Raw genomic sequence first — 13,632 nt, forward strand, 5'->3', positions numbered from 1 at the left:
GCCGCCATCTTGTGGTGGTGATTGTCCATCCGGGTGTTTAGTGAAGGAATGGACAATGAGCTGGAGGTGAGTTTGGAAAGTGTTCAGAGGAAGGTGTGAAATCAGATTGACATCCAGATCTGTGTAAGAACTAGAAATTCACATTCAGAATGTTTCTCAAAGCTCACCACAATGCTGCAAATACTCAGCTCATCAACAACAATCCCCTGGCATTGCAAATGTTAACTCTGTTTCTCTCTCTTCACAGAAGCTGCCAAAACCTGCTGAGGATTTCCACAACTTACTGTTTTTACTTCCCATTTCCAGAACTTCCTGTTTTTACTTCCCATTTCCAGCTTCTCCAGTCTTTAACTGCAATTATTATCGAATTCCTACAGTGCAGAACCATTTGGCCCATTGAGCCTACACTGAACAACAATCCCACTCAGGCCCTATTCCTGCAACCTCACCTAGTTACCCTGTTAATCACCCTAAGGGTACTAAGTAGGTCAATTTAGCATGGCCAGTCCACCTAGCCTGCAGATCTTTGGACTGGGGAGGAAACTGGAGCACCCGGAGGAAACTCACACAGATACGGGGAGAATGTGCAAACTCCACACAGATAGTGACCCAAGCTGGGAATCAAACCCAGGTCCCTGGTGCTGTCAGACAGCAGTGCTAACCACTGTGCTTTTTTTTTTGTTTTTGAAGTTAAAATTTATTTATTAATCACAAATAAGGCTTACATTAACACGGCAATGAAGTTACTATGAAATTCCCTGAGTCGCCACACTCCAGCATCTGTTTGGGTCAATGCACTGAACGGCACATCTTTCAGACTGTGAGCAGAAGCCGGAGCACCCAGAGGAAACCCACGCAGACATGGGGGGAATGTACAAGCTCCACACAGAGCCAAGGCCAGAATTGAACCAGGTCCCTGTCACTATGAGACAGCAGTGCTAACCACTGTGCTTTTTTTAAAATGTCAACATTTAAATATACAAATCAGCAATGTTTATTTGTTTAACTGAGACTGGGGTGTTCGGCAGCAATATCAGGAATCACTTCATGGAAAATAGAAATCTGGAATTCTGATCAGATTCAGTCAACAGAAAATTAAAAAACTGAGATTGTGAGAAGGTTGTGAGATGAGAGTGTTAAGGATTATGGAATCAAGGGAGATGGGTGGATTTAACAATCAGATTAGGCAATTCATCCTCAAAGCCAAGAGACTACCAATGAAATAGGAAGTCAGGGCAGATCGGGAAGGTGGGGCTCTTTTCGTGTCATGCCCAAAGTACTCAGGTGACCACTTAACAGAGGAAGCTGGCGAGTCTTTTCCAGACAACAGGGTACAGGTGTGACTATCATAGTGAAGGGGCATTGAGTAGATGGGGCATCAGGGATGCAGTGAGCAGGAGAGAAAGTGATTGAATTTATTCTTATTCTGCAAACACAGCTGGAGATCTGAACACAGCCCAAGGGGGAGGGAAAACTGGGTGTGGAGGAAAGACACTTCACTGGATTCTGATTGTTGGGATGGGGAACAAAACTGAAACTGGAATTGTCTGTTCTGAATTTCTATCCTGGATTTACAGTGATGACATTTTAGAGCTGCTGCCTTTAGGGCGAGTTGCCACCCAAGTACCCCATCTGCCCCTTCAAGGACATAGATGTTGCCATGGATATGATTTTGAAGAAGACTGGGGGGCTATCCCCAAAGTCCTGACCAATATTTATCAATCAACATCACTACAAACAAATCATCTGCTTGTGATCATGTTGCTGCTTTTGGGATCTTGCTGTGTATGCATTAGTTGTCCCAGTTCCTGCATTACAACAATGGCCACACTTCAAAGACACTTCATTGGTTGGAAAGCGCATTGGGAGACCCTGTGGTCCTGAACGATGCTAAATGCAAGTTTTTAAATTTCAGATTTGTGTTACCTCATCTTGATATCTGCATTTTAATTGACTTCAGCCACCTCCAACTTGCCATTTAATGAATTAACTTTGGATGGAAGAATATTTTAACCAGGTAAGGCAACAGCAGGATTCTCCGGTGAGTAAGTTTTAAAAATAAGTTTACTCGTCGAGAAACGTTTACTTCAAACTTTGGCTTTTACAATTTGATGTGGGTGATCAGTCTGTGGAAGGTTAACCCTCTCTGGCTCCTTGGAAAGGAATTCTTGTGGATTTGAACCTCAGAAGTCTGGTTCCTTCTTTGACAATAATTTATCTGGAACTTGACCCCATGAATATTCAGTACTTGGCTGGCAAGTACTGATGTTGGGATGTTGGGAATCTCTACTTTTATTCCCAAAGTGAACATTACCTGACATTAGAGTTGGGCTGATTGTGACATGACACTTGGTCAGTTTGGTTACAGATTAATTTAACCCAGATCCCCAGTTACTTACACCACCTTCTCTCATTATCTTCGACAGAAATACAATTGCAGAGTTTCATATTAACCCCGTTATCTGATTCTATACAATCAGATATTCAGACAATTTCAAATTCTGAGATAAATCAGAGTTTGAAGTTCTCTCTTGAAAGTATATTTATTGTATTTGCACATTCTTTATATACACAGTAATTCAGATCATACCTTTTTACAGCAAATAAAACTCAGTTCTTTTACCATAAGCTCACATGTGACACTAATAAATAAACTTAAAAATAATGATTCTTTATTATTAATTGTAACCCAATTAAATCTCACTACTACTACAATTATTTATTTATTACTGATTGCTAGCTAATTAATACAGTAATCTTAATTAGTATGCTTGTCACTACAAGATAGACTGGTTCAAAAAGACAGTAACAGCTTTCTTCCTTATTAATCCTGACCAGACTGAACAATGAACCTTATTTGTCAGCTGGACTTTGGAAGAATATGATATCCTGTAGCTTATTAAAATTAGAAAATAATTTCTTCCTTTAAACAATTTCTACCAGGTCTGCAGTTTCTGGAAACATTTCAGGTTATTCAGTGTTAATATTTATAAATAAAGATATTTATAAATATCTATAGATATTTATAAAGATATTTATAAATAAAGATATATATAGATATTTATAAAGATATTTATAAATAAAGATATAAAAAGTCTTTACGATATAATTGTCTATTATATTGAGTCACTAACGATATCTTAATCAAAGTTCAATACTGAATCTGTTTCATGACTGGTTTTTAATATAGAATCAATTTGTAGCAAATAAAGACAACTGACAGAAGGTGAATAGACTGTGAGAAGCCACATGTTCGAGTTTAAAATGGCTTCCTTGACCTTGTTACTTATAGCAATCAATATGGTATGGAAGTGATTGAACTTTAAGACTAAATTTGATTACCCAAGCCTGCAGTTTCCTCCATTACAACAGTCACTACAATTCACAGAACTTCATTCACTGTATAATGCTTCAGGACAAAGGCAGAGTTAGATAGATTCCAGGTAAACAAGGTGCTGAAAGGTATCGGGGGAGGTGGGAATGTGGAGTTGAGATTTCAATCAGATCAGCCATGATCATGTTGAATGGCAGAACAGGCTCCTGATTCACATGTTCAGCTGACACCTTGTGGTTGTGAGAGGTGCTATAGAAATTCATTTTTTTCTTATTCTCCACAATGTTGGATATATTACACTCAGTCCTTGCATCAAAATCATTGTTAAAGGCTTAGTCTAAATTTGACACGTTTTGAATGATGGGCTGCTTTTCTCTAGAAACGAGAAGACTGAAGGGTGACCTGAGTGGAAGTCTCTAAGATTATGAAGGGGTTCAATAATCCAACAGAGATTTAATGAGAAACCTCTTTACCCAGCGAGTGGTGAGAATGTGGAACTCACTACCACAGTGAGCGGTTGAGGTGAACAGCATGAATACATTGAAGGGGAAGCTGGATACATACATAAGGAGAAAGGAATAGAAGGATATGCTGATGGGGAGAGATGAAGAGGGGTGGGTGGAGGCTCACATGGAAAATAAATACTGACACAGACCAATTGAGCCGACTGACCTGGCCCCGTGCTGTAGACTCAATGGAACAGAGACAAATGTAATTATTGTACATCTACCTGTCGTGGTGGAGAAACCTCTATTTACTATCCAGGATAGAGTAAATGTCCTTCATCAGCTTTTATGGATCATTTCAGTGGAAATGTGCTCTCCTAGATTCAAAGAACATCAGCCCACTGGAAGCAAAGTCGTGAGACCGGCCAGTCCAGCAGAAAGAAACCCTCCAACCCTCTCACTTCACCCACTGTCAGAATGAACATGGTTCAGTCCCGGATGTGATTAACAACAGCAATAACAGCAGAATCCAACCCCTGTCATCACTTGTGAATTCGCTGATGTCTCAGCAGTTGTGATGATTTAGTGAATCCTTTCCCACAGTCAGAGCAGGTAAATGGTCTCTCCCCGGTGTGAACTCGCTGGTGCGTCCGCAGGTTGGATGAATTACTGAATCCTTTCCCACACTGAGAGCAGGTGAATGGTCTGTCTCCGGTGTGAACTCGCTGGTGTGTCTGCAGGTGGGATGACTGAGTGAATGTTTTCCCACAGTCGGAGCAGGTGAATGGTCTCTCCCCAGTGTGCAATCGTCGGTGTTTTTGCAGATTTGATGCATAAGGGAAACGCTTCCCACACTCAGAGCAGATGAACGGCCTCTCCCCAGTGTGAACTCGCTGATGTATCAACAGATAGGATGAATCAGTGAATCCCTTCCCACACTCGGAGCAGCTGAACGGTCTCTCCCTGGTGTGAATTCGCTGGTGCCTCTGCAGATTGGATGAATTACTGAATCCCTTCCCACACTCAGAGCAGAGGAATGGCCTCTCCCTGGTGTGAACTCGCTCGTGTGTCTGCAGGTGGGATAACTGAGTGAATCCCTTCCCACACGCTGAGCACGTGAACCATTTCTCCCCGGTGTGAACTCGCTGGTGCATCAGCAAGTTGGATGATTCACTGAATCCCTTCCCACAATCGGAGCAGGTGAATGGCCTCTCCCCGCTGTGAACTCGATTGTGTTTCTGCAGGTGGGATGAACTTTTGAATCCTTTCCCACACTCGGGGCAGGTGAATGGCCAGTCCCCTGTGTGAATTCGTTTGTGTGTCTGCAGGGAGGATGAATGAGCAAATCCCTTCCCACACTCCAAGCAAATGAATGGCCTGTCCCCAGTGTGGTTACATCGATGAGTTTCCAGTTGGTGTGGGAAATTGAATCCTTTACCACAGTCTCCACATTTCCATGGCTTCTCCATGGTGCTGGTGTCCATGTGTCTGTCGCAGTTTGACAGTCAGCTGAAGCCTCATCCACAACAAAACACCTGAACGGTCTCACCCCAATGTGACTGATGTCTTTTCAAGCTGTGTTGGAGTTTTTTCCACAGTCAGTTCACTGGAACACTCTCACTCGGATTTGTGTGACTCCATGCTTTTCCAATCACACTTATGGTTGAAATCTCTTGAAGCAGGCAGAACAGATAAGTATTTCTCTTTGTAGATTCCAAAGGCTGATGTTGTCCAGGCCCCAATGAATGGACTTAATCTGTCAGATCACCACGAGTATTTATTTTGAGATTTCTGTCTGGAAATCCTCTTCTGATATCCTGTAACATGAATTTCCAAAATTCATCACTGTCAGTGCAACTTAGAAATTCAGAAAAGACAAGTCTAGTTTTTACAGAAAATGCTTCACTTTTCCCCACTATTCTTACCCTGCTGTATCCCAATAAACAGCCTCCCAATTCTCCTAAAGGTGCCAATTCGTGTTGGTTAATGAATCAGTGCTCATCACTTCCTGTTCAAATGTGTGTAATATGCAGCACTCATTATCTGGTTGGAGATATGGTGGGTGCAGCAAGTGGTCATGATCTGGAACTGGGTGCCCACAGATCTGATAGTAGTGAAGGCAATTAAAGATTTCAAAATGAAATCTTTAATTGGCGATACGGTGGCACAATGGTTAGCACTTCTACCTCATGGCACCAGGGTCCCAGGTTCAATTCTGGCTGGGGTCACTGTCTGCGTGAAGTTTGCACGTTCTCCCTGTGTCTGTATGGGCTTCCTCAGGGTGCTCCAGTTTCTTCCCACAGTCCAAAGATGTGCAGGTTAGGTGGATTGGCCATGGTAAATTGCCCCTTGGTCTCAGGGGGCTTAGCAGGATAAATGCATGGGGTTCTGGGAATAGGGTCTGGGTGGGATTATGGTTGGTACAGACTCAGTGACCCGAATGGCCTATATCTGTACTGTAGGGATTCTATGACAAACTGATGACAACTTGCCATAAAAACCAAACTGATTCATTGATGAACTACAGGGAAGGAAACTTGCCACCCGGTCTGGTTCTACACAAGACTGGGCACTGTGGGAGGAGATAGAAGTAGGAGAGGCCAGGGTGAAGGAGAGGGATTTTATACATCTCCAACTCGACGAGAACTTTTGACAGAATCTCCCAAACCCCCGACTTCCACCACCAGGAAGGACCAAGGTAGCAGGTGGATGTGAACATCATCACCTCTGAGTTCCCCTCCAACTTACACATCACCCTATTTTGTCTGACATTCAGTGCTAAAAGAACAGAAATTTATCTAATATAAATACTGGGAAGACTGAACCCATTGTCTTCAATCCCCACTACAAACTCCACCCCCTCACCATCAACTCTATCTTCCTGGCAACTGTCTGAAGCTGAACCTGGCTATTCACAACCATGGTGAAATATTTCACCCCAAGACGAGCTTCCAACCACATGTCCACATCATCATCAAGACTGCCTATTTCCACCTCAGTAACATTGCTCATCTCCACCCCAGTCTCAGCTCATCTGGAACTCTCATCGTGATGTGAAACACAGGAGAATATGGATAATAGACGGGGAATGTTGATTGAATTGTTCCACAGGGTTGGCATGGATTTCAGTTGCCGAATGGATTCTTCCCATGTTGTAATGTCTCCATTGCTGGAAATGGATAATGTTGATATACTGCTATATATTTCAAGACAAGAAATAGGGAACCATAAACAACACAGGAAATACCAAACAACTATATTAAATATATCTCTATCCCATTCGAATTTACAGTTCACATGAATATCAGCATGAATATCCTGGGAAACTTCCGCTTTAATTGTGAACATTAGATAAGACGCCATCCTATTAACCAAACGAATAAATGTGTCAAACCGAGCTCAGTGATGTCAGTGCCTTTGAGAGAAACAGATACCTAGATCTCGTCCTGCTCCTCATTCCGCTGTTCGTCTGTAAGCTTTCCAGAGTCTGCAACCTCCCTGGATTCACTTCCTTACCCTTCAGATGCTGCAAGTCCCCAATTTCCCCCAGAATGAGAAAAGAAATGGAAAGGGGGAGACATTGATTTCCTCCCAGATGTCGCACAGAGGAGGAAGTTTCACTCTGAAACACATTGGTGGACTTCCGCATTGTGACATCACAATGGAACCCTGCCAATAGGAATCACTCTGCTCCGCGATGACGTCTCCGGGTTCCAGTCGCAGGCCGGACCCGGGAGCCCCGCCCCTACCCATTGTTCCCCTCCCCCTGCCCCTCCTCCAGACAAGGTTTCCAGACAAGCGACTGGCGACTCCGGCCAGAGCGAGAAGTCGCTCGGTTGTGTCCCCCTCCCCCCGGGGCTGCGCATGTCCAAGGGAGAGGGGACGCTGCGCATGTGCAGAGGAGTGCCCGCCCCTGACCCTCATGCTGAGGTTGACCAATGGAAAGAGTTGGAGGACCGGAAGGGCTCTGGTCCTCCAGCCAGTCAGAGCTCCCTCATTGTCTGAATGCGGAGTTGGACAATGTGCCCAGCAAAATTGCTGCTACTCTCTCTCTGAATGAAGATTGAGCTTCAGACAGACTCAAGCTTCCTCCTGTCTTCACCATCTGTGAGTAAAACACTTGCTTTTCTCCCCCTTTCCATTTTGATATTGGGCTTCAATTTTGAACTTCCAGGTCACACTCGCTGACTAAAATTCATCCTCACATTCTTCATGTATCTGTAACCAGGTAATACAGTGTATTACACACATCAGCAGGCTGTTCATTTATGTCCAATGTAAAACGTGGCTGTCAGCTTGAAGATTTTCAGCTCTCTGTGTCCAGGACAGGCGTCATGATATGGGTATGCCGGCGTTGGACTGGCGTAAACACAGTAAAAAGTCTGACAACACCAGGTTTTAGTCCAACCGATTTATTTGATAATAGACTCACAAGCTTTTGGGGTTAGTCCCTTCGTCAGGTGAATGGAGAGTTCTGGCCTCAGAGCATATAAAGCACAGACAGTTTAGAGATTACTGATTAGAATGCGAATCCTTACACCTAACCTGCTGTTCAAGACCTGAAGTGGCTGACAATGTGAGTGGAAGGAGCACTGATCACAGGTTAAAGAGATGTGTATTGTCTCCAGACAGTACAGTAAGTGAGGTTTTGCAAACCCAGGCAAGTCACGGGGGTTACAGATAGTGCGACATGAACCCAAGATCCCTGTTGAGACCGTCCTCATGTGTGCGGAACTTGGCTATCAAGTTTCGCACACATGAGGACAGTCTCAACAGGGATCTTGGGTTCATGTCGCACTATCTGCAACCCCCGTGACTTGCCTGGGTTTGCAAAACCTCACTTACTGTACTGTCTGGAGACAATACACATCTCTTTAACCTGTGATCAGTGCTCCTTCCACTCACATTGTCAGCCACTTCAGGTCTTGAACAGCAGGTTAGGTGTAAGGATTCGCATTCTAATCAGTAATCTCTAAACTGTCTGTGCTTTATATGCTCTGTCTGAGGCCAGAACTCTCCATTCACCTGACGAAGGGACTAACCCCGAAAGCTTGTGAGTCTATTATCAAATAAATCGGTTGGACTAAAACCTGGTGTTGTCAGACTTTTTACTGTGTCCAGGACAGGCAGCAGGGAGCATGAATCTGTCAATCAGCCTCGATCAGCACCTTCAGAAGAATTGGGAGGGTGAATATTAGACACAGCAGAGTGAGAATGGAGGGAGAGTGTGTGGGATGGAGATTTACAGCTTTTGGGGAATGAGAGAGGAAAGAATATTCCATAGAAACTAGAATTGTCTGTTCTGAATTTCAGTGCTGTATTGAAAGTGATGTATTTTGTAAATTCCTTTTACAGGATATCAGAAGGTGAGAAATTTACAGACAGAAATCTCAAATCAAACATCACGTCAACATCTGACAGAGTCACTCAATTCATCGGGACCTGAACGCTCTTGGCCTTTGAATCCAGAAAGAGAAATGTTTCTCTGTTCTGTCTGCTTTTGCACTCTTGAAACATCAGTATGACTGGTACAGCAGACACGGACATACACTCTCCCACAGACTCACGCTCCCACACACACACACGCACACTCCCCCACACACACTCGCACACACCCACACACTTCCCCCCCAACACACACACACACACCCACCCATCCCCGCCTCCTTCCCCCCCCCCGCCCCGTCCACACACTCCCATGCATTGACTGTGGAAAGAGCTTCTCAGTTACACAGCCATAAAAAATGTTGCACCAAAACAGCAGGGCGTCATAATCTTGTTCTGTGTGAGACTTCAACTGATGGTCAAACCTTGAGCAACACAAGGACACCTCCAACATGGAGAAACCGTGGAAATGTGGGGACTGTGGGAAGGGTTGCAAAAGCCCCTCTGAGCTGCAAACTCATCAACGTGTTCACACTGGAGAGAAGCCGTACTGCTGCTCTGTGTGTGGGAAGGGGTTCACTCGGTTATCTCATCTGCAGCGACATCGACTGGTTCACACTGGAGAAAGAGCGTTCATCTGCTTTGAGTGTGGGGATGGATTCGCTAATTTACCCAGTCTGCAGAGACACCAGCGCGTTCACACTGGAGAGAGACCATTCACCTGCGCAGAGTGTGGGAAAGGATTTACGCAGTTATCCAACCTGTCAAAACACAAAATCACTCACAGCAATGAGAGACCCTTTAAATGCTCTCACTGTGAGAGTGGTTTCAAAAGCTCTCGGGAACTGATGATCCACCAGCGCATTCACACTGGGGAGAGACCGTTCAGCTGCTGTCACTGCACAAAGAGATTTAGGACGTCATCCCACCTGCGGGAGCACCAGAGAATTCACACCAGAGAGAGACCATTCACCTGCTCTGTGTGTGGGAAAGGATTCACTCATTCATCCAGCCTGCTGAGCCACAATCTCACTCACACCCAGGAGAGACCTTTTAAATGCTCTGATTGTGGGCGTGGTTTCAAACGTTCTCGGGATCTGATGATCCATCAGCGCATTCACACTGAGGAGAGACCGTTCAGCTGCTCTCTCTGCACAAAGACGTTCAAAACCTCATCCAATCTGCAGCAACACCAGCGAGTTCACACTGGGGAGAGACCATTCATCTGCTGTGTGTGTGGGAAGGGATTCACTCAGTCATCCAGTATGCGGAGACACCAGCAAGTTCACAAGTGATGACTGGTGTTGGATTCTGCTGTTATTGTTGCTGTTAATCACATCCAGGACTGAACCATGTTCATTCTGACAGTTGGTGAAATGGGAGGGTCGGAGGGTTTCTTTCTGCTGGACTGGCTGGACTCATGACTTTGCTTCCAGTGGGCTGATGCTCTTTGAGCCTGGGAGAGCACGTTTCCACTGAAATGACCCACAAAAGCTGATGAAGGACATTTATTTTATCCTGGATAGTAAATAATGTTTTTCCTACCACGACAGATAGATCTGAAATAAGTACAGAAAGAACTGGAAAAACGCTGCAGGTCTAACAGCACCTGTGGAGAGAGAAACAGAGTTAATATTTTGCACTACAAGATTGGGAATCAATCTAGTAAACCTCCTCTGAACTGCTTCCATGGTGTTTATAAAATGGGACAGCACAGTGCACTGCTGCATCACAACACCAGGGATCCAGGTTCAATTCCAGCCCAGGTCACTGTCTGTGTGGAGTTTGCACATTCTCCCCATGTCTGTGTGGGTTTCATCCAGGTGCTTTGGTTTCCTCCCAGAGACCAAAGGTATGTGGGTTAGGTTGATTGGCTATGTTAAATTTGTGTTAGGGGGATTAGCAGGATAAATGTGTGAGATTATGGGAAGAGGACCTGGGTGGATGGTGTTGGGTACAGACTCGATGGGCAGAATGGCCTCTGGGTGTACTGCAGGGATTCTATGATCCTTTGTTTAATAAGAGACAAAAACTGCACCCAGTGTTCAAGATGCAGTCTCAGCAATGCCCTGTATAACTGAAGCATAATATCTTTACTTCAATGTTCAATTTCTCTCGTAATAAAGGATAGCATTCCATTTGTGAGAATGTTGATTTATTTGAACTAAGATTTATGGGATTCTCTTGTTTACAATAACTCCATAACTGTAAATCACACCAGGTTCCAGTGACTTAACCATATGGCTAGAAAGAATATTTGAAATGGTGAATTCCGTAAGTTTATGAACCATTAAAAATGTAACAAGTTAGAGAGTTAAAAAAGGAAAGTATCGATTAACAGTAAAAGGAGAAAGCTTAGCTTTAACAATTGAACAGACGACCTTGAACATTGAATGGCGGGGCAGACTCGAAGGGCTAGATGGCCTACTCCTGCTCCTATTTCTTATGTTCTTATGAACTTATGAAATGTTATGTGGAGAAGGCAGGAAAATGGGGATGAGGAGCACATCAGCCAGGATCGAATGACAGAGCAGACTTGATGGGCCAAGTGGCCTAATTCTGCTCCAAGATCTATGAACAGACTTCTCGCTATCCTGTTCAGACCAGGACATGAAGTATGGCTCCAAAAACATGGATAACTTGTACAATCAATAGCTCCCAACACCTCCCTGTAGGGCACAGTGGTTTTCACTGCTGCCTCATAGTGCTAGGGACCCGGGTACGACTCCCAGTTGGGTCACTCTCTGCAGAGTTTACACATTCTCCCCATGTCTGTGTGGGTTTCTGTCTGTGATGGAGAATTTAGAATGGTCAATGCACCTACCCAGCATATCTTTTGGACTGTGGGAGGAAACCAGAGCACCCAAAAGGAAATCAGGCAGACATGGGAACAATGTGCAAAGTCCACAGATTCACCCAATCTGGGAATCAAACCTAGGTCCCTGGTGCTGAGGCAGCAGTGACACCCGAACAAGTCTTGTTATGTTTTTTCTATTCTGTTGGCATCAGAAGGCAATTCCCTCAGCATTTTAATGATTCTTACTCTGTTTATAATTCTAAAAGTTAAAAACTTTTGTGTTCAAATCTACATTCTAGCCTTTCTAACATCTGTATTAATGAATCATTTATTCTTTAATTGTCTTACAATTCAAGCTGTCTATTTAACTAATCTGGCTGCTTTACAATTGTGGGAACTTCAGTCCACAAATAAGGTAGTCGAATGCATTGTTAAAAGCAGGATGTTCTTTATATAAATAAATAACAAAGTTTTAAAAAACAGCAGTGAACTAAAGGAAACAGGAGCACTGGAACCAGCCTGGACTTGCAGACTGAAACCCCACCAAAGCCCTCACGTGCTCAGAAGGGAGAAAGGTTGAGAAGAACACTCTGTAACACTTCTCCTCCCCTTAAATGTCAATCCCCCAATCAGGACAGAAATACAACAAAGTAATGTCTTTAACACACGGAAGTCTGTCAGGAGCTTTGTGATTCATTGCGACCTGTACAATACCACTGGTAAATCTTGTAATGGTGTTTCTGGAATGGGAGATGAAGGGGTAATTTGAGAATCTGTACATGAATGTTCCTCTTCCACTCCCACAGCAGAGTCAACTGGCAAAGCTGGAACCATTTCCTGGTGAACATCCACAGCAGCATGACCCTCTGCCATGTTCTCAGTAATGGTTGCTGACTCTGAAACTGTTCCTGACTCGGGGTCACACCGTAAGTGAATATGGTCTTGGTGTCTGCGAATAACTCGTCTGTTTTACAGTCTCACCATCCAAGATACTGAACCACTTTGGTTTAAAATTATTCCCGGTAACCACCTTTGGTTACTCCCAAAGTTTCTGACGTAAACCTGATCACCCGGTTTAAACTGCTTCTCTTTGGTGCAGTAGTCATGTCCCTCCTTCTTTTCTTGTCTCCTGCTCACATTTGCTCTGAGATCTGGATGAAGCAGATCTGAATGAGACGTCAGCCTTCTACCTAAAAATTCCACAGGAGAGAGTTCGGTTGTGGATTGTGGTGTGATACGAAACTGAAACAAAAATCTTGGGAGCTTATTCTTAAAGTATCGCCTTCCATTCTTTTCAATCTCTCCTTCAGAGTTTGAACAGCTCTTTCTGCTGGACCATTTGTAGCCAGATGAAACGGTGCAGTACACACATGGCGTATACTATTCCTTTACATGAATTCCTGAAACATCTCACTTGTAAACAGAGTGTCGTTATCTGAAACAAGCGGATCTGCTAACCCAGGGCTTGTGAAAATTTGACAGAGCTTCTCTATTGTCACAGGAGCTGTAATATTACTCATGATCTGTGCTTCTAACCATTTTGAATGCACATTTACAACGACCAAACACATGATTCGTGAAAGGTCCCCCAAAGTCCACCTGTAGTCTGGACCACGGCCTATCAGGCCACTCCCAAGGATGAAGTGGGAATGTACCCAGTGTGTTGGAGG

The 13,632-nt window shown here is 44.1% G+C and overlaps 2 protein-coding genes across 2 annotated transcripts in view; one reads left to right on the top strand and one right to left on the bottom strand.

Moving 5' to 3' along the window:
• Window positions 1-4,036: 4,036 nt before the first annotated feature.
• LOC145335633 (uncharacterized) overlaps window positions 4,037-13,632 on the bottom strand; it is a 198,718-nt gene continuing 189,122 nt past the window's right edge. Inside the window, 1 exon segment of the mRNA XM_080181437.1 lies at window positions 4,037-5,157. Within this exon segment, the coding sequence (XP_080037563.1) occupies window positions 4,323-5,157 (835 nt within the window). The 3' untranslated portion in view covers window positions 4,037-4,322.
• Window positions 9,618-11,419, top strand: LOC145363708 (uncharacterized). Its single transcript, XM_080218937.1, has one exon. The coding sequence runs from the start codon at window positions 9,618-9,620 to the stop codon at window positions 10,458-10,460; it is 843 nt and encodes a 280-aa protein (XP_080075063.1). The 3' UTR covers window positions 10,461-11,419.

The sequence above is a fragment of the Carcharhinus amblyrhynchos genome, unplaced genomic scaffold, assembly GCF_965287045.1.
Source record: "Carcharhinus amblyrhynchos unplaced genomic scaffold, sCarAmb.v2.hapA scaffold_39, whole genome shotgun sequence".
NCBI lineage: Eukaryota > Metazoa > Chordata > Chondrichthyes > Carcharhiniformes > Carcharhinidae > Carcharhinus > Carcharhinus amblyrhynchos.

Bases quoted from the DNA above. Each gene is read 5' to 3' on its own strand.
- LOC145363708 (XM_080218937.1), top strand. From the start codon at position 9,618: ATGGAGAAACCGTGGAAATGTGGGGACTGTGGGAAGGGTTGCAAAAGC.